The sequence below is a fragment of the Entelurus aequoreus genome, linkage group LG01, assembly GCF_033978785.1.
Source record: "Entelurus aequoreus isolate RoL-2023_Sb linkage group LG01, RoL_Eaeq_v1.1, whole genome shotgun sequence".
Classification (NCBI taxonomy): domain Eukaryota; kingdom Metazoa; phylum Chordata; class Actinopteri; order Syngnathiformes; family Syngnathidae; genus Entelurus; species Entelurus aequoreus.
This window is the reverse complement of record NC_084731.1, coordinates 30,967,396-30,992,121: the sequence shown is the minus strand read 5'-3', so window position 1 is coordinate 30,992,121 and position 24,726 is coordinate 30,967,396. Positions and strand designations below refer to the sequence as shown.

General features: G+C 43.6%; 2 protein-coding genes across 4 annotated transcripts in view; one reads left to right on the top strand and one right to left on the bottom strand.

The window, feature by feature from the left end:
- LOC133650363 (E3 ubiquitin-protein ligase RNF123) overlaps window positions 1-24,726 on the top strand; it is a 74,462-nt gene that overhangs the window by 37,425 nt on the left and 12,311 nt on the right. The window contains exons 25-37 of one of the 2 annotated variants that reach the window (XM_062047513.1): window positions 2,701-2,784; window positions 3,783-3,890; window positions 3,957-4,134; window positions 4,226-4,300; window positions 4,492-4,579; window positions 4,653-4,740; window positions 4,814-4,898; window positions 5,566-5,592; window positions 6,129-6,268; window positions 6,390-6,446; window positions 6,572-6,703; window positions 6,853-6,928; window positions 7,026-7,110. In XM_062047513.1, coding sequence (XP_061903497.1) covers window positions 2,701-2,784; window positions 3,783-3,890; window positions 3,957-4,134; window positions 4,226-4,300; window positions 4,492-4,579; window positions 4,653-4,740; window positions 4,814-4,898; window positions 5,566-5,592; window positions 6,129-6,268; window positions 6,390-6,446; window positions 6,572-6,703; window positions 6,853-6,928; window positions 7,026-7,110 — 1,223 coding nt within the window. The remainder of the gene's footprint in view (window positions 1-2,700; window positions 2,785-3,782; window positions 3,891-3,956; window positions 4,135-4,225; window positions 4,301-4,491; window positions 4,580-4,652; window positions 4,741-4,813; window positions 4,899-5,565; window positions 5,593-6,128; window positions 6,269-6,389; window positions 6,447-6,571; window positions 6,704-6,852; window positions 6,929-7,025; window positions 7,111-24,726) is intronic. The other variant, XM_062047521.1, reaches the window with a different exon arrangement.
- Window positions 14,523-22,425, bottom strand: amigo3 (adhesion molecule with Ig-like domain 3). 2 transcript variants are annotated; one of them, XM_062063168.1, is made up of 3 exons: window positions 22,234-22,425; window positions 20,459-22,126; window positions 14,523-15,034 (listed from the first exon to the last, which is right to left on the bottom strand). In XM_062063168.1, exons 2-3 carry the CDS (start codon window positions 21,830-21,832, stop codon window positions 14,954-14,956), a joined length of 1,455 nt encoding a protein of 484 aa, XP_061919152.1. In that variant the 5' UTR covers window positions 21,833-22,126; window positions 22,234-22,425; the 3' UTR covers window positions 14,523-14,953. The 2 variants fall into 2 exon arrangements, with proteins under 2 accessions (XP_061919152.1, XP_061919062.1); XM_062063078.1 differs by lacking the exon at window positions 14,523-15,034 and having other exon boundaries at window positions 19,906-22,126.

Sequence of the window (24,726 nt, the reverse complement as noted above, 5' to 3'; positions counted from 1 at the left end):
ATTGTCTGCTCCTCTAAAGAAGAGCTCTACTGTTTTCCATTAACGTCCCCAGTGTACCTGTGGCTGCATATGAATGAGCACACTCACAGTATCAAATCATATGCACATAGGCCAGGATAGGAAAATAAAAGGTTAATGTTGCATATTTCATTCATACGCATTTATTGACAATATTTATGACCCACGCAGCCCAACACCCAATAAAGTTTTCTATAAGCGCATATACGGACTGTAGACCTTTTTTGTACTGTATTCTGTTGTGTCTAAAAAGAAGAAGACACCGGATTTCTTGACTAAGTTGCTAAATGCTCTCACTTAAAGGAGTAGTTTGCAACATTTACACACATGCCGAGAGGGCACCAACTTTCCAATGTATTTTACACAGTATATCCCGCCCTCTCACTGTTTTTCCTATATAATGATGTAATTATGTATGTACGTGACTCACAGTGATGGGCAATAACAAGATACATGTAGCGAAGCTTAACTACATTTCACAGCAGCTTCACTACTTTTAGAATGGGTAACGATTCCTATAGCTTACCTTTTTTTAAAACTATCTAGTGAGGTAGCTTACATCAAAGCTCCAAGCTACAAAGAGAGGAAATGGATTGCGAATCGAGGCCAAAAAAAATACAGAGAAAATACAATGACCTGGATAAATGAGAACATCAATACATCCGGAGAAAATCCATGATGATTGGTTGGTATTCTTATGATGAGTCACAATTGGCTAAGCTTAGGGTGAAACGTTACGGGCTGGCCAATTAGAGGCAAGATAAGGCGGATCAGCGAAACCAGGAAGCAAACTAATAACAGACACGCACTGAAGTCACATGACGACGAGGGAATCCAAGACAGAGGGTCGCTCGAAGCTGACGACTCAAAAAAAAGAAACCTTCTTGAAAATGACAGAGAGATTCTCTCCCGCAGATAAGTTTTAAGTTAGTGATAAAGACGACATCCAGAAGTTGGTAGAGTGACTGTGCCAGCAATCGGAGTGTTGCTGGTTACTGGGGTTCAATTCCCACCTTCTACCTTCCTAGTCACGTCCGTTGTGTCCTTGGGCAAGACACTTCACCCTTTGCCTCTGATGGCTGCTGGTTAGCGCCTTGCATGGCAGCTCCCGCCATCAGTGTGTGAATGTGTGTGTGAATGGGTAAATGTGGAAATACTGTCAAAGCGCTTTGAGTACCTTGAATGTAGAAAAGCGCTATACAAGTATAACCCATTTATTATTTATTATTTATGTGCATATATATATACACACATGTGTATATATATATATATCTATATACACTTGTGTATATATTTATATACACACATGTATATATAAATATCTATATACACTTGTGTATATATTTATATACAAATGTGTATATATGTATATACATATGTGTATGTGTATATATAAATATGTATATGTATATATATATATGTGTGTGAGTGTGTGTATATATGTGTGTATATGTGTATATATATATATATGTGTGTGTATATATAAATATGTATATACATATGTGTGTGAGTGTGTATATATGTGTTTATATGTGTATATATATATAAATATGTGTGTGTGTGTGTATATATATATATATGTATGTATGTATGTATGTATGTATGTATGTATGTATGTATGTATGTATGTATGTATGTATGTATGTATGTATGTGTATGTATATATATATGTATGTATGTATATATATATGTATGTATATGTATGTATATATATATGTATATGTGTATATGTATGTATATTTGTGTATATCATAACAATTACATGACTGCAAATTGTTTGTAGCTTCCCTTGGACTGCTTTTGTATGTGTGCACGCGCTCCATGCGCGTACGTGTTGACAACTTTGTAATTGTGAAAAATATAGACAATTGTCAAACAAATGTGTTCTGTTAAACCACTAATGGTGACTTAAGCTAGCTTGTGGTGTTCTTGTTATATTTTTTGCTTTGAAAAATGTTACTGTGAGGAAGTTGATAACAGCACCTTTAACGTTGTTGCTTCTGTAGAAAAATTATGTGACGACGTCGTTATCGGCTATTTTTGACACGCACATTACCATTTCTCTGACATCGCTTTGAGTCGTCTTTTTTTGTGTTTCCATGATGACATAGAGACGCACAAAGATTTTTTTTTTCCGGTATTAATGTTCGTTACTCCTATTTCCTGTCTCATCGTCTCCTAATCCACCCGGCTTCTCTCAGACAAATTGCCTTCTTGACCTCTTTGATATTGGACACATTTTTTTTCATTCCAACCCGCCACGACTCCAGCAGCGCAGCTTTTATCCCGCTCGCCTTATCCTACTTGGAAGCCATGACGCGCACTCCCTTTATATGGGGGTGATGACACTGCCTGCCTCAAATGAGAAATGGTGAGACTGGAATGGAAAAAGGGAGGGAGGTCAGAACGTCACCTCTTGTTCGCTGTTTGCGCAAGCCTTTAGCGACACATTGCCATCCACCTACCTGAAAAACTGTGTACTGAAATGGCTTTATATAATTTTCAATACATTTGGACAAGCATAATCATAAACATACTGTTTAATTAAGTCCCTGACACATATCATCTTGTTCCTATGGCTCTTGTATTGCATCACACCTAATGCTGCATTTTTTCCTGTAAGAATGTACAGTACCAAGTGACATGTCAATTATTCAAGATTGTGTGTGTGTATTTTTGTAGATGGTGGTGGTCGCTGATGATGTTCATGAATATGCAGCAGCACTAAAAGATACAGAGGAGAAGATTGCTCGATGCCCTGCCGGAGTAAGGCTCCTTATGTGTGCTTGGTGGGCAAATATGCAGTCCCTCAAAGAAATCACACAAATTCAAACGATCCTTGCAAATTATGTGCAACCTCACAACACTGTCCAATGGCGCAACTTACCCAAACATTTTAGCCAATCGAATTTGTCTAAGAGCAAAGCTTATGTTGGTTTCGTGTAATAGACGAAGCAGGAACAACAACGTGTAACAATATATCAACTCTTTTTTGCTCAAATGGCACAATAGTTGCTTTGCCGTGTAGCTCAGACTTCCTTCCGGTTCAGTCTACGACTCTAAGCCTTCTGGGTATTGTGGTTTATACAAACGGTTAGCAATATGTATTTAAATATTTATTTAACCTTTCTTTATACAAGGTAAGACAATTAAGAACATACTTTCATTTGCAATACTGACCCAGCAAAGAGGCAGCATTTACATGTTACAGTTGTTGAAGTGTGATGATCATTTTTTATCGTCTCTCATTTACCAGCAGGAGTTAGTGCTATTGATCGCACTCAACAGTTCACAAATGCGCTTAACGTGCAGGAGTAAATGTGTTGAACCATAAATTAATGTTTTTAAGATGGACAAACAAGCATAAATCACGCATTGAAAACATCAGTAACTTGTGGACAACAGAGAAGTGGACAACAAGGAAGCATTTGGTGGTTTCTTTCTATGATTATAATTTTTGCTTTTGATAGTTAGACAGTACAGTATCTTTTAAGTATGTGGTATAAAAAGAGTAAAACATAAATACAATATTTGTTTTTCCAATTTTTGTTGAAATCCGGTGCCTTTTGAGGTTACAAGGAACACAACCAAATTCATAAAATCATAAGTTATTTCAATGTTATTGAAAAAAGAAATCTTCAAAACATTGCTGCATTTGCCGCACATTTTTGAAAAAGCAACAATTACATAAAAAGCCAGCGAAATCCTGGAGGAACTAAATATACCATGTTTGCCCTTTTAATTTTGTGGTGTTGTTTTTGCAGAGAGCAGACATCATGGAGGAGCTGCACAAAAGTCAGAAGGTGTTTGCTGAGAAGTTGAACCACCTGAGCAGGAGACTGGCCTGGATCAACGCCACCATCTACTCCAAGGTGAGTAGTGTGTTGTTTAAGAACACGGTAGATGATTAGCCTGCTGCTCTTGTGTTGTGCGTCCAGGAGAAGATGCTGGATGTCTACTGGCTGCTGTGTGTGTGTATACGCACCATCGAACACGCAGACAACACAGGATCATTGTTCGCCTTCACACCGGAGTTGTACCTCAATGTGGCCATGAACGCTTACAGCGCTCTGAAGAATTACTTCAGTCCATCCTGCAGCATGGACGAACTACCAGGTGACACCCTCCGCTTCCCGTTTGTCACCTGTCACACATCGCACGTGGCACTGCTATAACAGTTTGTCACGACAACACGTTGTTCCGGCAGGCTACGAAGAGACTTTGACTCAACTGGCAGCCATTCTCTCCAAACACTTTGCAGACCCACGCATTGTTGGAACAGGTGACAGAGTCTAAACAGGAAGTGTAACAGCATGTTCTTGATATTTCTGTCCTTTCAATCTGGTCAAAAGCTTCCCTTCTATGTTGTTTTATTAGCACGTGAAAAGTCAGCTTCTAAAACATATTTATGACCAAGGCTGCCCGAATGTTCATAGACCTTGAAATGAACTCACATGAGCGATGTTCCTGCAGACATCAAAGACTCTCTGATGCAGGCGCTCGCCAGCTACGTCTGCTACCCACAATCCCTCAGGGCGGTCGAGAGGATTCCCGAGGAGCAGTGAGTGCCGGCCAGATGGTTGTCAGGTGTGTTTAGTGACTTCTTGACGACGTCACCTTGTGGTGTGTTTCAGACGTGTCGCCATGATGAGGAACCTTTTGGCACCGTACGAGCAGAGACCTTGGGCTCAGACCAACTGGATCCTGGTCAGGCTCTGGAGGGTAAGCATCAGACTTCCTTCCAAATCGCATGTGAGAGCAGGACACGGATGATAATTCAAGGTGTGCCTTGCAGGGCTGTGGTTTTGGATACAGGTACACTCGCCTGCCTCACCTGCTGAAGACCAAACCCGAAGACGCCAATCTTCCCAGCCTCCAGAGTATGTTCCCCACTGTGTTGCCATGGTGACGATTGATGTTCTTGATCAATAACCCTTAAAGTAATCCATTATGCCTCCTCCTCCCCTTAATTGGTGATTGATTTGATGAATTAGTAATGTTGTCATGAAGATGCTACAGCTACTTCAAGAAACACATACTCAAAGAGCACATAAGCACATATCTACTCAGTGGCCTAGTGGTTAGAGTGTCCGCCCTGAGATCGGTAGGTTGTGAGTTCAAAACCCCGGCCGAGTCATACCAAAGACTATAAAAATGGGACCCATTACCTCCCTGCTTGGCACTCAGCATCAAGGGTGGGAATTGGGGGTTAAATCACCAAAATGATTCCCGGGCGCGGCCACCGCTGCTGCTCACTGCTCTCCTCACCTCCCAGGGAGTGAACAAGGGGATGGGTCAAATGCAGAGGACACATTTCACCACACCTAGTGTGGGTGTGACAATCATTGGTACTTTGACTTTTAACTTGAAGTAGTTAAGTCAATGAGGCCGACTGCATGAGGTTTGTGTCTGTGTTTGATTTACAAGTAAAATGTATTCGCTTGTGTGAATATTCATTAACATTGTTGCTAATGCATGTTGTTGTTTACTGTTTTATTTCCTGGTGCTGCATGGTGATACATGTATTCTCATTTGCATGCAATGCAGGGGACTTGTCCATTGCTAGCTTCCAGAGTAAGTAATTTTATTGTCATCCATCCGTTAGTTTCTTCTTTGCAGTCTTGCGATCCCAAAAGTGTTGAGCCCTTCTCTTGCTCCCAAGCAACTTGCTCTGTGTGCCGCCATTCATCAAAGTCAGCTTTAGTTTCAAAACACTTTGGGCTTGAACTGGCGTCTTTGAATGCTCGCATAAGAAAAAAGCACATTGCAGTATAAGAAGTTGACAAAACGAAACATATGTAGCATTTTAGCATTAGCATTTTGTAAACCGTAGCACAAGTACAAAAAAAGTTGACTGCTAGTACAAAACAATGTAAGAGGTGAGGAGGTTTTCCTGCTAACCAGCTCATGTGTGTCATAGTCTGAGGACATACACGGCCTATTAGACTTAATCAACACTTGATTTTGTTAAACTGTCTTCGTAAGGTGTGGAATTTGTCTCCTCAGTTATCCGCCCCCTTACCTCCCGACTTAGCATCCCTGATCGATCATGCTGCTTTAGTTTGGGAACATGCTCAGGTGATCTGTCCTCTCCCGTCTGATTGGTTTAGAGCCGTGTCCTTCGTTGCTGCTGCAGAGACATATGGCCCAGCTGCTGAGCGCGGACAAGGACATGGCCGCCTCCTTCCTCAACAGCGTCCTCAACCAGCTCAACTGGGCTTTTTCCGAGTTCATCGGCATGATCCAGGAGGTGAGGTCACACCTGGTGATGGTCACTTTAACGATGTTGTCCCCTTACTGGTCCAATGATGGTTTACAGTACATTCTGACCCACCTGGGTTCTCCTCACCTTCTTGTCATCGTTCTTGCAGATCCAGCAAGCAGCCGAGCGTCCAGAGAGGAACTTTGTGGACACGCGTCAGCTAAAAGTAACCCATGTTACCGCACATTTATTGATATTTATTCTACTGAATGTAAACACTGCATTTAAGACAAAGATGAAAAAAAAACACTTTTCAATTGCTTGTGCTCAATGACTTCTTGTACGTTCAAGGTGTGTGCGACCTGTTTCGACCTGTCCGTCAGCCTGCTGAGGGTCCTGGAGATGACGGTCACTCTGGTTCCAGAGATCTTTCTGGACTGGTCGCGTCCGTCTGCCGAGCTTCTGTTGCGCCGCCTGGCTCAGGTCAGTCAGATGACACAGTAATTCCCAAAGTAAGACAGTTGAAACGCCAAAGTTCATTTAGTGAAAAAACGATTAGACTAGACTCCTTTGTTGCCATTTTATTTATTTTATTATAACATTAGATAAACAAGCCTCCTTCTGTTTTCCAGCTGCTGAACCAGGTGTTAAATAGAGTGACTGCAGAGAAAAACCTTTTTGACCGTGTTGTCAACTTGAGACTGCCAGGTACACGAACAGACACACACACACAGGTGCCAATATAATGGTCTCAGTCTGTTGTCAATCAGGCTGTGCTTAAGGAATGTGTGCGTATGTGTTTCAGGTTTGGAAAGCGTTGATCACTACCCCATCCTGGTGGCCGTCACAGGCATCTTAGTTCGAGTCCTGGTGGATGGCGACCGTCAAGGGTGAGATGTGTTTTGAATTATTTTTTTTTCTTACTTAGAATTCTCCTGAAGTGTTGTTCAGGCATGTAAACCTCCTGTGATGGTTGTTGTTTTGTGTGTGCTTGTGTGTGTGTGTGTGTGTGTGTGTGTGTGTGTGTGTGTGTGTGTGTGTGTGTGTGTGTGTGTGTGTGTGTGTGTGTGTGTGTGTGTGTGTGTGTGTGTGTGTGTGTGTGTGTGTGTGTGTGTGTGTGTGAGTGAATGTGTGCGAATGTGTGTGAATGTGTTAAATGTCAACCCCATGGAGCTCCAAGTCAGGCACTGGTCCATATTGGATTTCTGTCCAATTTTGTGACTAACTGTCATCCAGTCTGCCTTGAGCACGTGCTCCAACTGTTAATGCTTTCATTAACATGGCTGTCCTTCTACTGTCATCTGTTGACATGTGGAATGGTGACAAAAATATTAACAGTTTAAATGTGGGAAGTTTTAAAATTGTTTCGCTATGTAGGGACACTGTCTCACACACACACACACACACACACACACACACACACACACACACACACACACACACACACACACACACACACACACACACACACACACACACAACCCGTTTCATGGGCACAGTGCTTTGACGGCATGCAGCATGGCGGCATTTCAGTTAGTACAAAATAAAGACTTCAACATGATGAGATGCACGTTGACATGAGCAATGACATATGTAAATGAAGACATAAGGAGAAACATGGGAGGTCTAGTCTTTTACATGGTCAGTTTTCCTAACCTTCATTTATTAAGACACAGCACCAAGCGTACCACGACTTTATTCTGGTGAATTAACACATGGTTAACTATGTTCCTCCTGATATTTAGTGGAAGAGCATTTAATTGTTCTGCCTGTCACTATACATCGCTGGCATAGATAGATGAACAAAGGTACGTTATTTGTATTGAATAAAAAGTAATTCACGTACCATAATTTCCGGCAACTCACAGCACATTAATGTGTATGGGATAAGAGAGGTGTATTGTCGTAGTGTATGCTTGTCACACTTGCTGGGAGCTTCTGTGGCGTCGAATTTGAGAAGAACGTGTGTGTGCTTGTTATGTGTGACCGTGAAGCCAACTTGCTGCTCTCTCTCCTCACGTCTCGTTTTTTTTCTGGTCTTGTCTGCTCTTTGCTAAATATTCATAAAAAATCTTTGACAATACATTTTATACATGATCGCCTCTCTTTGTACATTACTGCTGATGATGTCATGGGTCCACTGTGTTGGACCTTTGATGAGCCAAAGTGAAGTGGTGATGTTTGAATCAGAGAGTGCGCTCGCTGAGATGGACGATTGTTGCGTAGTGTAGTGCATGATGGGATACCACAGGAAGACTTTGTGTCCGTTAATGGACAGTGCGTGACCAGAAATTGTGTGTGTCAGCATTGTGATGAGCAGAACATGGAGACAATTGAGAAGAATTCAGCTCGTTGATACCGCACTTCTTCATCATTAGAATGACTAATATTGAACTTATTTTTTAACTTGCTTTTTTGGAGATCATTACAAAAGCATGAAATTAAGTTCTTGCGCCAGTGCTCCTCCTTTTAACACTCATTTATATTTGCTTTAGTCTCAACTTACTGTTTCATGGTATTTAATTGTGGATCTTTTTAGGACCGCTCAAATTATCTTTGGCTTCCCCGGCACTTGGTGAGCACACATTACTGGCGTGCACTGTCCACTTTGGGCTGATCGAAGTCCATCAAGGACTCTCCTTTGGACTCCCATCAGGATGCCCACATGTAATGTACTTATTGATCTGGACGAGAAGATTCATCAGCAACATGACTTTGCACACTGTGGCCGTCCCGCTGACTCAGCTCTGGCAGCAACGAGTACCGTAATGATCGAGTCTGTCTTCTTGAATCTACGTGTTGGTGTTTGTGTGCTAACGAGCTTCACTGTAATATCATATCTGTATAGTTATTGACTGTTAGTTGTTGTCACACTGGTGATGTGTGAGCAAAGCAGACCGAATGTTCTGATCCCGTCTGTCACCAAGCAGTCACAGGCACACCATTATTGCTGTTACCATGGCAGCGAGCTGCAGGGGGGCCAATGTTAATTACACTAATTATTTTTGCTGCACTTTTTTCACGCCAAACATGTCCACTTACAAACACAAATTAACGATCCGGCCCCGAGCGCCAAACTGATTAGGCAGATATGGGCTTGTGGTGCACTGAACAGCCCGGAGTCTTGTTAATGTCAGAACGCAGCATACGTGCAGTCTGCTCTGCTAATAGGTTCTGCAGTGTTTGTTTGTAATCAGTTAGTGAGGTGGCGGTCCAGGACAACGCCACATGCACCTGGACTAGCATGCGCCGACATGGGCCGTAAAGGTTGGGATTAGTCGAAATTTTTGCATTAAAGCAGTGCCTCAGCTTTTTTTGGTAGTTGTACGTTCCAAAAGGTCAGGCGAAAACTGAATCATAGGAAAACTGAAGCCTTTTTTCCAATAGCAAACAATGTGAATCTAATTAATCAATTTCAGGCACCCCAAATTTAAACACAGAACACATTTTATAGAGAAGAATTATAGCTTTACATGCAGAAAACAATGCAATAAATACATAAATAACAAATGACATGGATATATTTTACATCGTAACATCGATTTTACCTTTTATTGAAAACACGTTGGCAAAGATAGCGATGAGCGGAGAGGAAAGAGCGGGGTAGCAACAAGGATGCCACCTTTGTAGGCCTGGACCGATAAAAGGGTCAATTCATCTCTCTCGAACGATAAATTAAAATTAACTCGATAACTTTGTTGGTATCGATAAATTTCCATGTCCTTGTGTGTTTGTTTCTTTGTCTGACGCTCCCAATCAGGGTACAAGAAGGTTCACTTTTGTGCATCGCTCTTAGCACCAGTGTGGGTTTATTCCATTTATTCTATAGCACAACCCTCCTGTCAGCCACCGACAATCTTTGTCTCTGTGGGTGGAGGCGGAACCACTAGCTTAGACAGGATGCACGGACAGAGCCTGGCGATTTGCCAATTGCCAGTGAGAAGCACCGCAAAGTAACAGAAATTTGGAGGAAAACAATGATTGCAATGCCGAATGTTTGGTGTGGGAATATGTCAGCTTCAAACCCAATGAGCAAGATGAGCCCATTAACACGGACAAACGAGTAAGTATGCCAAATTTTTTGGAAAGTGACGGCAACAAAAAAAAAAAAAAATCATCCAACTTTGTTTTTCCAACTGGGAAAAACTGCACTTCAAGATGTTCAATATTTATTGAAGTACAATTTTTGCTGACAGAAATTAAGAGTCAAATTTAGTTTTAGGTTTGTGTAGTAAATTTAGGATAATTAAAAAATCTTGACTGTAGTAATTCAATGTTACTCTTAAAGTTAGCACTGTTTGCATTGACCTCCTCTCTGAGCTGCCACCTTACCGTGGTAGAGGAGTTTGCGTGTCCCAATGATCCTAGGAGCTATGTTGTCCGGGGGCTTTCATGCCTCCTGGTAGGGTCTCCCAAGACAAACAGGTCCTGGGTGAGGGATCAGACAAAGAGCAGCTCAAAGACTTCTATGGAAAGGAAACAACAAGGATTCAGATTTCCCTCGCCCGGACGCGGGTCACCGGGGCCCCCCTCCGGAGCCAGGCCCGGAGTTGGGGCACGATGGCGAGCGCCTGGTGGCCGGGCCTGTCCCCATGGGTCCCGGCCGGGCACAGCCCGAAGAGGCAACGTGGGTCCCCCCTCCAATGGGCTCACCACTCATGGGAGGGGCCATAGAGGTCGGGTGCATTGTGAGCTGAGCGGCAGCCGAAGGCAGGGCACTTGGCGGTCCGATCCTCGGCTACATAAGCTAGCTCTTGGGACGTGGAACGTCACCTCGCTGGGGGGGAAGGAGCCTGAGCTTGTACGCGAGGTAGAGAAGTTCCGGCTGGATATAGTCGGACTCACCTCGACGCACAGCAAGGGCTCTGGAACCAGTTCTCTCGAGAGGGGCTGGACTCTCTTCCACACTGGCGTTGCACGCAGTGAGAGGCGACGAGCTGGGGTAGCAATTCTTGTTGCCCCCCGACTCAAAGCCTGCACGTTGGAGTTCAACCCGGTGGACGAGAGGGTAGCCTCCCTCCGCCTTCGGGTGGGGGGACGGGTCCTGACTGTTGTTTGTGCTTACGCACCAAACAGCAGTTCAGAGTACCCACCCTTTTTGGATACACTCGAGGGAGTACTGGAGAGTGCTCCCCCGGGTGATTCCCTTGTCCTACTGGGTGACTTCAACGCTCATGTTGGCAACGACAGTGAAACCTGGAGAGGTGTGATTGGGAAGAATGGCCGCCCGGATCTGAACCCGAGTGGTGTTTTGTTATTGGACTTTTGTGCTCGTCACAGATTGTCCATAACGAACACCATGTTCAAGCATAAGGGTGTCCTAATGTGCACTTGGCACCAGGACACCCTAAGCCGCAGTTCCATGATCGACTTTGTAGTTGTGTCATCGGATTTGCGGCCTCATGTTTTGGACAGTCGGGTGAAGAGAGGGGCGGAGCTTTCTACCGATCACCACCTGGTGGTGAGTTGGCTGCGATGGTGGGGGAGGATGCCGGACAGACCTGGCAGGCCCAAACGCATTGTGAGGGTCTGCTGGGAACGTCTGGCAGTCTCCTGTCAGAGGGAGTTTCAATTCTCACCTCCGGAAGAACTTTGATCATGTCACGAGGGAGGTGCTGGACATTGAGTCCGAGTGGACCATTATCCGCACCTCTATTGTCGAGGCGGCTGATTGGAGCTGTGGCCGCAAGGTAGTTGGTGCCTGTCGTGGCGGTAATTCTAGAACCCGTTGGTGGACACCGGCGGTGAGGGATGCCGTCAAGCTGAAGAAGGAGTCCTATCGGGTTCTTTTGGCTCATGGGACTCCTGAGGCAGCGGACAGGTACCGACAGGCCAAGCGGTGTGCGGCTTCAGCGGTCGCGGAGGCAAAAACTCGGACATGGGAGGAGTTCGGCGAGGCCATGGAAAACGACTTCCGGACGGCTTCGAAGCAATTTTGGACCACCATCCGCCGCCTCAGGAAGGGGAAGCAGTGCACTGTCAACACCGTGTATGGTGCGGATGGTGTTCTGCTGACCTCGACTGCGGATGTTGTGGATCGGTGGAGGGAATACTTCGAAGACCTCCTCAATCCCACCGACACGTCTTCCTATGAGGAAGCAGTGCCTGGGGAATCTGTGGTGGGCTCTCCTATTTCTGGGGCTGAGGTTGCTGAGGTAGTTAAAAAGCTCCTCGGTGGCAAGGCCCCGGGGGTGGATGAGATCCGCCCGGAGTTCCTTAAGGCTCTGGATGCTGTGGGGCTGTCTTGGTTGACAAGACTCTGCAGCATCGCGTGGACATCGGCGGCGGTACCTCTGGATTGGCAGACCGGGGTGGTGGTTCCTCTCTTTAAGAAGGGGAACCGGAGGGTGTGTTCCAACTATCGTGGGATCACACTCCTCAGCCTTCCCGGTAAGGTCTATTCGGGTGTACTGGAGAGGAGGCTACGCCGGATAGTCGAACCTCGGATTCAGGAGGAACAGTGTGGTTTTCGTTCTGGTCGTGGAACTGTGGACCAACTCTATACTCTCGGCAGGGTCCTTGAGGGTGCATGGGAGTTTGCCCAACCAGTCTACATGTGCTTTGTGGACAAAAAAATACAAAAAAAAAATACACCCCCGCTACCACCAAACCCCGCCCCCCCCCCCACACACACACACCTTGTAGCATCCCGGAATAGTTAGTGCTGCAAAGGGTTCTGGGTATTTGTTCTGTTGTGTTTATGTTGTGTTACGGTGCGGATGTTCTCCCGAAATGTGTTTGTCATTCTTGTTTGGTGTGGGTTCAGTGTGGCGCATATTTGTAACAGTGTTAAACTTGTTTTTACGGCCACCCTCAGTGTGACCTGTATGGCTGTTAACAAAGTATGTCTTGCAGTCACTTGTGTTGGTGCGTACAGAAGCCGCACATATTATGTGACTGGGCCAGCACGTCGTTGGACTGGATGAAAAGCGGACGTGACGACAGCTCGGGGAAGGTTTTCGGGAGGGGCCCGGAAGGGTTGGCAAGTATGAGAATTAACGGTGAATGCGGTGTTACCGCGGCACCGCCGCTGTATATAATCGGCGGGTCAGCTCTAGTGTTAATTTGATATTGCCTCAAGGGCCAAATGAAATTACACGGCGGGCCAAATTTGGCCCGCGGGCCAGAGTTTGACACCATGACTTATATTATTTCTTCAAAGATGGCAGGTCTGTACTGATTTTTTATATAATAAAAATGTTGTCACGTGTGCAAGCGACTATTTTGCAAAGTTCCACAGAGTTTTATGATTCTCATGTAGCAACAATAGTCCTGTTAGCTCAGCTGATTTGAGCACAGTCATCAGTGTGTCTTTCAGTGGTGATTAATACCTTAATAATCTCTGCGAGCTTCCTTTTCTTTCCACTCATCCCCACTCCCTCTACTTGCCTTTGCCTTAATGCACCTGCTCATATCTCTGTCCATTAGTGAGGGGGACTCCTCCTCCTCCTCATCTCCCTCCTCGTATGATCTAGTAGAAGAGCAGCATTCCATAAAAGTCCAACAATCTCACGGCTCGTCGGTGATCCAAAACACACACACACACACACACACACACACACACACACACACACACACACACACACACACACACACACACACACACACACACACTGTTAATAGCCATGCTTCATCGGTCCATCACCCCCATGTCTGTGTCCACATCATAGCTATTAACGACGACCCCACCACACACTCACATAGCACCCCCGCGTAGCCCAGCGTGAAAATCAATGGTGCTAATTATTGTCCATTACTAGAGGCTGGAAGACAAGAGGAGCCGCTAGCAGTCAGTCCAGATTGGATTGTGGGCCTCGCTAATTAGCTTAGCAGTGCTCAGAGCCTCTTGTTGTCTTTGGCGGACATGAGCTCAGCTGCTGGGATCTTTATTGCTTTATCTATCTCTTTATTGCTTTGTGCCGGGGCTGCTCAGCCCGCTCAACGGGGAGGATCCTTTTTCAGGATGTAGCCTGATCTCAGTGCGTCCGAAAGGCTTCCCCTTCACATGGTCACCAAATAGAGCAGCGAGAACAGGATGGTATACTATAGTAAATATAATACAAGCGTTAGATCTATTCTTACCCTTCAGTTTTGATACCAAAGTCGATTCAGAAACGGATACTTTATTGATTAATACAACTTATCGAGCTACTAACACTTAAAATAGTCGAGTGCTCGTGTTGCTGCTGGGTGGGTTTCATCCTTCAGGTGTCACTTTCGCTGTCAGCCGACCTTTAATGGTGCACCAGAGTTTTTTTTGGAAAACGCCATCAGCCAAAACTGACTCAGCACCTAGCCTGTCACCATATATCACACATGCACAGGAAAGAGAGGCTGCTATAAATCACAACAGCACAGCATGAAGCGGATTCTGCTGTTAGTGTGCATGCAAATAATAAAAGGCGGCGGACACAGTAAACAAAGCATAAGCTTTTTTTGTCATGTGATGTGACGACATGCTAAAAGTGTGAGTACATACTTAATGATCAATCAGATCAAAGATATTCAATCAATATTGATAATGACATAGACTTCTTTGGCCCCTGCCTCCCCATGAACTCACTGTAATTGTGGTTGATTTCTCTCTAATGGGAAGATGAGCACGTGATGGGTCATGTGACTTGTCACTTATGTTGTTGTGGCCATGAAGCACATTTCCTGTCTTGTCCCACTGTGTCCTGTTTCCATGGAAACAGGGGAGCAGAGCGACGGGTGGGCGGAGGACGCCAAGAGTCAGAATGAAGAGAAAGAACTCGCATTGATGGCGGATGAGTGGTGTGGCATGCAGACCATGTAGAGGTCATGCCCACGAACCTGAAAGGCATCACAGCAGGTTATGCTCTCCAAAAGGATGATGACATCAAGACTGACGTTGACATAAAGAAAAGTGAACTGCAGTAGGGCGTGTCCATGTTTGATTGATAGCAGTTAGATGAATGTGCTTTTGTTTGACATCAGATGAAGGGTGTCTCTTTCATTGATTGACAGCAGCTATGGGCATGCCCATGTTTGATTGAAACTGGCTGGATGGGTGTGTGTTTGTGGATTAGTTAAGTGCAACTGTGTAGTAGTACCTCAACTTATGAGCTTTATTTGTTCTCGTGACAGAGCTTTTAACTCAAAACACTTGTACCTCACATCAATGTCGCCCATTGAAATAAATTGAAATCAGTTTAAGTGGCGCTTGGTCCCTCAAAATGGCAACATTTTTTTTACATATAACATGCCTTTTAAAAACAAAAACTTCATAAACAATACAATAGAATGTTGTACAAACAACTACAGTAGTTTTCTGAAGTAATATAATGATACAAAATTTATCATGAAGAATAGACTTCTACGATATCTCTTTCGAACTGCTTCTCAAACACATCATGAGTTTCACCATATTTTCATGGTCACATTTCTGCCATTCATATATTATTTTTACATTCTGGGCTAGCGTTGGACTCATTTTGCTTCAGTATGGTGCAGACTAGCAAGTGCTATGCTCCAAATGCTTCACCAAGTCGGTTACACGGTCTGTTATGTTTTTGATTCCTTTGTTTGGTTCAATGAATATCGTTCATTATTATTCTCGGCACTGTCTTTGACACTCACTTTCTTCCTTCCTGTGGTTGGAAGAACTAAGTTATGTCAAAGTTGAGCTAATAATAATGCTAGCAAATACCTGATGTTTTGGTCAGATCTACGGTTGGGCGATATGGCCTAAAATCTATATCGCAATATATTGCAGCCTCCTGCGATAACAATGTATATCACAATATATTATTTGGTATATATAAATAATTATAGAATCGTTTCAAAACAGGTTACAAAGAGCCGTAATTTGGCTGCTGACATACACAGTGACATATTACATTAATTCCGGAGTATTATTTCCTCAAAACTATTATTAATCTACTTGTTAATTTACTGTTATTATCTGGTTTATTTATGGTGTAACATGGTTCTACCTACACTCCTGTTAAACTGTAATGAACACTTATTATTCTGTTCGGATACTTTACATTAGTTTTGGGCGATACCACAAATTTGGGTATCGATCCAATACCAAGTAGTTACAGGGGCAGTATTGATCATACCAATGCTGGTACTGATACTTGAAATTTCCAAGATCATTGAATGATTACATTTTTGATCACAATTATAATCTGACAAGCAGTGTAACAATATCAATTACATTAAATGATTGGTTGATTGGCAACACTAAATTGTCCCTAGTGTGTGAATGTTGTCTGTTTATCTGTGTTGGCCCTGTGATGAGGTGGCGACTTGTCCAGGGTGTACCCCGCCTTCTGCCCAAATGCAGCTGGGATAGGCTCCAGCCACCCCAGCGACCCGAAAGGGATAAGCGGTAGAAAATGCATGGATGGGTAAACAATAAAAACAAAAGATTTTTTGGACAGTAAAAACATATTAATCTAACCACTGTGGTGTTGACTTAATACTATATTACTTTGTATCGTTACTGTTGATATTTGTATCAATTTGGCCACTTTGTTTACACTCGAGCTCTAGCTTGTGGCTAGCATATCTCCCTACAGTTTATAGTGTTTCATATTTAGCTATTCCTCGTCCCTTAGGGACGATATTTGTAAGAAACGTTTATTTTCCGCCAAGGTGGCAAGGATTATGGACTTATAAGTGGCCTTGTACTAGACACTTCAATATGTATCCTAAATACACTGTGTACTTAGTTCCTGACAATGCTAGTTTTTACAGTGTAGTGCTGCCCCAAAGCCATTCCGGTCATTGCACTCATACAAAAAAGACAATCACATGTTTGTTCTCTAATTTTTTAATTGCAACCACTTGAGCTCGCCCCTCCCAAGATGGCAATGATTGATGCTGGTTGGGGTGGATCCCTGCTAACTCACCATTTGGGGTGGGTTGAGAGGAACATTATTTCCTTTAAGTGTGCCACTACCGTAATGAATCTGGGACAGCACTACACTGTCAAGAATTGGTCACCCAGGCACTAAGTGCCAAGTGCATACGGTATATTTATTGTCCATGGCTGCATACTCACCATTTTGCCTACTTATGTTACTGCTGAGGACATGATGGCGTCGGGCACACGCAGCAACTTCTATTAATAGTGTGTCTTCCTGGAAACCTGATGGACACTTTGGGTGTTGGCGAACAGAGACGTGCATGTGGTCATGTGATCAGGCCTCAAGCTGCAGCACGTCACGTGACTTGACGTGTTGAAAAAGTGTAGTGGCTGTGTGTACTCATATTTACTCTCCTAACTGGTGAATATTTGATGAGATGGATTTTAGCGAGCAGCGTCTGGCTGATGGAAAATAAAAAGGTTTTTAGGCTACGTGAAGATTTAACCCTTTAAATGTCTTTGTATGATACATATGACATCGGATGACATCAGCATACAAATGATTATAACGTTTATAGTTTATTAAAATAGTTGGGGTGTTCTGATCAGACTTAGACTTCCTTTATTGTCATTCAAATTGGAACTTTACAGTACAGATAAGGGTTTTATGTTGCCGATTCCGATATCATCATCCATGAGTGGGATCGGCTGATGCCAATACAGACGCCGTTCATATGTATTCATTGTAAACGTTAAAAAAAAAATTATGTTGAGTTCAACTGACCGTTCAACAATATCAACACAATATTTACACTAGTTCCTCATTTTCTTTTATTACATACAATTGTTAGAGCAAAACAAAGTCAATAGTACACAATAACTAAACAAAATCCAGAACTTCTATCTATCTATCCATTTTCTACCGCTTGTCTCTCTCGGAGTCGCCGGGGGTGCTGGAGCCTCTACTACTTTTTTAAATAATTTGTTTTTTGCCCTCAAAAGTCCTCCTGTGTCCAGGCAATTATTCTTTGTTTGTAAACATAAACAAAAACAAAACAAATAACACAACAAAATATTTTGAGAAAATGAAAATATCGGTATTGGTATTAGTATTGATCATATACTGATAAAACACTTGGTATAGAAACCACCAATGTATGGATCGATCTGCCGTTTTTTATGTATGTATTGGCTGAGACAAAGCTGACATACCAACAGTTGTTATTTTTTGTTATTAGCTGCTTTATTGGCTGCTTACATGGTTCCAGTTACACTTCTTAACATTTACTAAGCAATTACTGTATTACTTTGTGTTGTTTAAAGCTAGCTTAGCTAATAGCTTAGCTATTAGCATGTCTACTTCTGGCTTGCCTGTCTGTGTGTAACATGTTTAGCCTCATCCTGTGATAATTATACTTTACAATGATAATTAAGATACTGAGGATGCGGTGTATTTGCTGTAATTGAAGTGATTATTATTAGCTTACAGGAGTAGCTCCACACTGTATGGAGACACATAATTAGCTGCTAGCAGCTTGACAGCTGGGGGACTAAAAATAGTCAGTGTCAGCCAGAATGGATTGCCGTTTGAGTTCGGCAATAATTGGCAATGAGCGACCATGTACTTTTCCCCTCAAATCGGCTGACCCTGATTGGCACATACCTATTTTTGAGTTATTTTGTGTATGGGAGATTCCTGGACATGGTAGTTGTGATTAGGCCTGGGAATCTCAAGATACAAAATGGAATACATGGCTCAGTAATATCTGGATTATTGCGATGTGCAGTCGGAGTGACACAAAAAAGTTGTTTATCATTTGCAGCACAATTTGACTGGTGTACAAACAGCAATAGTACAAAAACAATAACAACTAAACTTTAAACTGGATTTTAACCAGCCACTTGCGGGAGGAGTGCCCCCTGGATGACATGTGAAAGGGTTGTGTTAGATAAAAAAATTATTCTCTGGCATGTTGAATAAATACATACATAACACTGTTTATCGATTAGTTAGAATTAAATGACAATATAGACTTTTCCCATGTTTATGTTACTGTCTCTTTAAGAGAAGGTGTCTCTTGTGCACATCACAGATGAGCGCTGATGCAGGATTAGTTATTTGCTTTTCAGAAAAACTTACTTTAGAATATTCCTGTAAGTAAAATACAAATACAAGAACAATACAAGAAAACTACTTATATTAGTGTTTACCTCAGAGTCCTGTGGAGGTTTTCAGTTAAGCATAGGATTAAGGAAAGGCATTTTTGGAATATCGTCTCACACAACAGTGACTCAACTCACGAAGGAGGAACAATAAAATAGGTTTATAGCAATAAAAAAAATAACGTGGCGATATCAGTTTATAGTATCATATGGTGAAATACTGTGATAGCCAAATATCGTCATACTCATAATTGTGATAATGTGAAATATGGTCTGTGTTGTTATTGTCAAGCATGCTCTCCTACTAAAATAATAATAAGTGAAGGGACATCCATAGCACTTTATTAGGACACGAAGACAGACAGACAGGAAGTGGAGGTAGTGCAGGAAAGATGCAGTGAGTACAGTGAAAACCATCCAAACAGACAAAAACTCTTCTTCATTTATTTATGTCCCACTTGTGTTCCTCTGGTGATGCAAGTTGCTTTTGACAATCAAAGCTAAGCCTTCAGGAGCTTCTATTTTTACTAAAAGCTCCTCTACTCTACAACATTCAATGTGGTGACACATTGTGTGTGTGTGTGTGTGTGTGTGTGTGTGTGTGTGTGTGTGTGTGTGTGTGTGTGTGTTTATGCGTGTGTGTGTGTGTGTGTGCGTGTGTATGTGTGTGTGTATGTGTGTGTGTATGTGTGTGTGTGTGTGTGTGTGTGTGTGTGTGTGTGTGTGTGTGTGTGTGTGTGTGTGTGTGTGTGTGTGTGTGTGTGTGTGTGTGTGTGTGCGTGCGACAGGAAAGTATCAGCAGCAATGTTTCTTAAAGGTACACGCTGGTTGTAAAGGTTTAAAGGTCCGTGTCCCCCCACCCTGACTTGTTTGTGTGGCCATCTTTGGTGTTGCATCCCGTCACAGTGCAATGGGTCTTGGCTGGATAAACAGTCAAAAGGCAAAGCAAAGGTGCTGCTTATGTTCAGGTGACACAGAGGTCGTGATGGTGGAGGTGTCTGGGGGGAAAGGTGCAGGGGGGGTTGGCGGCATTGCAGGGATAGGAGTGTATTTCATTGTGAGTCCTGTTGCTATGGCAGCATAAGTGGCGTGTCTGGGTACACGTCTGGCTTTGGGTGTTGCTCAGGTTCGAGAAGCAAACCCGGCCCCACATGTCCTTGCCCCACCCCCACCCTGAGCCTGCCATTTTTCTGCTCTTTGATTGGCTCCAGAAACACCACATGTTTGTTGGTACTTACCTTGCGGCCCGGGCCCTCAGTGGTAGCAGGCGGGGTGGGACTCAGGATGGAGGACTGGGCGCTTTCTGGCCCGGCCACGTTTGAGGTGGCGGGGTGTGCCGCCTTGTTGCAGGGGGAGCATCTGCAGGGTGACATGTAGAGGTACATGAGCACCAGAATCAGGCTGACCACGCAGCCCAGCAAGGTGGTGTATCCGGTCTTAAAAGAGTCGTGGGGCTCACTGGAATCTTGCGCCACCACTGTCACATTAACTTCATGCGTCTGATTCCGCTGATGCTCTGGGTCCAAAGCCATGCACCAATAGATCCCAGAGTCCTCAGCTCGGGTCACCATTATCTCCAGGCTGCCATTTGCAAACATCTTTAGTGAGCCGTTTTTGCCCGGCGGCGCCACATACTCCTGACTAGGAGTAACCCAGAAGAATGTGACATTTTTTCCGGTCAGGGTGGTGGAGCAGTGGAGCAGCGCCGCTTTCCCTTCGCTTACAGCAACACTGCTCTGCTGTTCTCTGAGTGGTGCTGTAATGGCAGTCAAGTTGCACCGTTGGAAGAAGCCGTCGTGCTGGAAGAAGCGCACTGTGCCTTGATGCATCCCGTAAACCCGGCAAATGTGTTCTTTTCGGAAGTCTGTCACAGACGCAAAGCCTCTCTCCTCCCAGAGACGGAACATTCCGTACATGGCACAGTCGCACACTAGCAGGTTACTGTGAAGGTAGAGTCCTTGCTGGAGCCTGCTGGGGAGGCTCGATATGTACTCCAGGGGTAGCTTGCGCAGGTGGTTTGAGGACAGGTCCAGTATGGCCAGCTGAAGGTGCCTGTGATCCTGGATGGAGAAGAAAGGGAAGTCTGTGAGTCGGTTGTGGCTAAGGTAGACCCTGCGGAGGCTGCCCAGTCCTGCCAGGGCGCCACTCTCTACCTTAACCATCTGGTTGTTGAAGAGCAGCAGCTCCTCCAGTCCTGGAAGGTCCTGAAAGTAGTGAAGCTCCAGCGCCCTCAGCTTATTGGACGATAGGTCCAGGTGTCGCAATAGGACTCCAGAGGAGTTATCAAATGTGCCTGGCTGGACAGTAGTCAGCTGGTTGTGCGTCAAGCGTAATGTCTGCAGACGAAACAGCCCTTCAAAGCTACCCTGCCTTAGCTCAAGCAAGCGGTTATGGCTTAGGTCCAAAGTGACGACAAAACCGGGCATATCTACTGGGACTTGCTCCAGACCCAGCCCGGTGCAGCTCAGAATATCAGCTGCACACAGGCATCTGTCTGCATGGGAGGAGTTGTGCCCCAACTGGCAGATGCCGGTCTGGATGGACAAGACCTGCTGGAGACACCCGAACAGAACCAGGAAATACCTCCACGATGTTGTCAGATGAGCTGACATGATGCCCCCGGGACCACAGGTCCGCTTCCTTTCACTGCACACTCATTTCCATGTTCTTCATCTCTAAAACAAACAGTGCATACTTCACTTTTTTCTGGCACCAGACCCGACCCACATGAGCCATGCGCTGGTTCCGCCAGGGTACAAGCTTAAATCCTCTCCCAGTCCCTCATGCTTCCCGACACCACAAACACTCAACTCAGCGTCTGAGCGTGCTGTCAGCTCATGTAGAACTTGCTGTTAACATCCTGCTGGCAGCGCCGCAGCCATCTGGACCGCTCAGAACGGAGCCCGCTGATGTAGACGGCAGAAAGCGGCGTTTAGTGAAAGAGTGACGATAGACATGAGACTTAAAGATGTAGTAAATAGTTGAGAGCAACTAAAAAAAACGTCTCACTCACTTCAGTCGTGCGTTGCTGTCATCTTCCAGCCTAAGTGGTCTATGCCAACAGTGCCGCTCGTCCCTGTGCGTCTGCTTCCTCTTGCTGGGAGCATGTTTGTGTTTGGGAAATCTCCGCGCCCACCCAGCGCTGACATCACATGTTCTCGGACGTCAGCGACCACACTCTCCTGCTGCCGCTGCTGCTGCTGCTGCCAACTCTCCACACGAATACATTGGAGCAGCAGGATGCTTCCAGATGTGTGCTTGCACTCAGCTCCTCCCCGTGCTCCTCCGCCTCTTCCTCTCTCTCTGAACCCTCCTTTCTTCCGTTTCTGCTTTTTCCTCTTTGTGTCTTCTACTCCTCTTGTAGTTTTTCTTCTGGTAGCAGTGGCACAGTTTGCTGTAAGGTTAAATTGACACACAGAAGTAGCTTGACTTAGAACTCTTCATGTACAGTTTGGATATGTTTTATAAGATACAAACGTCTTCGTGGTGACGTGAAGCTGAGTTGTGTAACCATGGGGATGGTGGCATCTTTTCTGAGCACCAATAAAGTTCAAATGCCACAGGCTTCTGCCTAAATGAATACAAACCATTTAACTCAGTCGCTCTAAACACCTACAACACAACACATCCACATCACACTCACGTGCAGCGCATTCAGGAACCCAGGATTTATGAATATCAAGATTACAACACAAGCAGGTGTTAGGCTACTTTCATTTTTCTCGATTCTTGCACTACAACTACATTAATTATTCTTGCATGTAGGATTCACTACAGTAGCAAACACACTTGTGTATCAATAATGGAACGTATGCACTAAAAGGAGAACTGCACTTTTTTCCCCACAATATTTCACAATCATGAAAAACATGACGATGGATGCTTTTTTTTCCCCATAATGCATTCTAACTTGTAAATAAACACAACAGTCTGCTTACAACAGAGTCACTGGGAGGTCCTCGATTCCTCCCATGAATCTCTCTAACAAAAAACATCCAAAAAGCGCCAACAATACTCCATTTACATTTTGTGACTTGAATATTAACCAACTATTAGTGATATTGTTAATATAAGCGCGAACGCAGACAAAGTTTGTGGTGTGTATTGACATCAGCGGCTGCTTTCACGCCTCTGAGCTTGCAAATGTTTATTGTAGCTCATAAATAATGCCTCTCGCCTTAAGAGTAGAAAGATGTACACATAATCTAGCGAGATGGCATCCAATTTAGATCCAGAATTGGCGAGAAAGACATGAAAAGACTTGGTTCTACCCCCCTTTTTTCTTCTCGAGGATTATGAGTACTCTTCATTTAATGGGAAATATGAACATCCTTGCAGTCCGCATCCTAAGGACAGCAGACATTGTACAGTAAGTGATGTGTATTATGTGTGTTGGCTCTCATGAAGTCTGCAGTGAGTAATAAGTAATCAGTGATGTTGTTGAAGGAAAAAGCGAACAGTGTGATGCGTTTTTTAAATTATTGTGCCGTGTATGCTTAAAATGATTGAAATGTGTAAATATGACATGTTCTTATGAATGTGCCTGTTACTACATTACATATATACTCAAACCATGTATAAACCTTAATGGAGGAGTTTGGATGTTTTTTAGAGCGCTTTATAGGCAGAATACAGCAACTCCCATTGGCTCCATTGTAAGCAGACTCCTTCTCCTCATTCAATGTGTTTTCTCTATTTTCATGGTGGCTATTTTGAAGAAACTATAATATAAAACATGTTTTCAGTTATTTCCCCTTTTTTTGTTAAGTACATTACTCCACATGTGTTCATTCATTGTTTTGATCCCTTCAGTGACAATCTACATGAAAATAAAGAAAACGCATTGAATGAGAAGGTGTGTCCCAACTTTTGGCGTGCATTGTATATACAAAAATATGTATTTATATATACACATACCGTATTTTTTGGAGTATAAATTGCACCGGAGTATAAGTCGCACCTGCCGAAAATGCATAATAAAGAAGGAAAAAAGCATATATAAGTCGCACTGGAGTATAAGTCGCATTTTTTGGGGAAATTTATTTGATAAAACCCAACACCAAGAATAGACATTTGAAAGGCAATTTAAAATAAATGAAGAATAGTGAACAACAGGCTGAATAAGTGTACGTTATATGACGCATAAATAACCAACTGAGAACGTGCCTGGTATGTTAACGTAACATATTATGGTAAGAGTCATTCAAATAACTATAACATATAGAACATGCTATACGTTTACCAAACAATCTGTCACTCCTAATCGCTAAATCCCATGAAATCTTATACGTCTCTTACGTGAACGAGCTAAATAATATTATTTGATATTTTACGGTAATGTGTTAATAATTTCACACATAAGTCGCCCCTGAGTGTAAAACTATGAAAAAAACTGTGACTTATAGTCCGAAAAATACGGTACATATATCCACACATATACATATATACACACATATACATAAATATATATTTATATATACATGTATACACATATATACATATACAT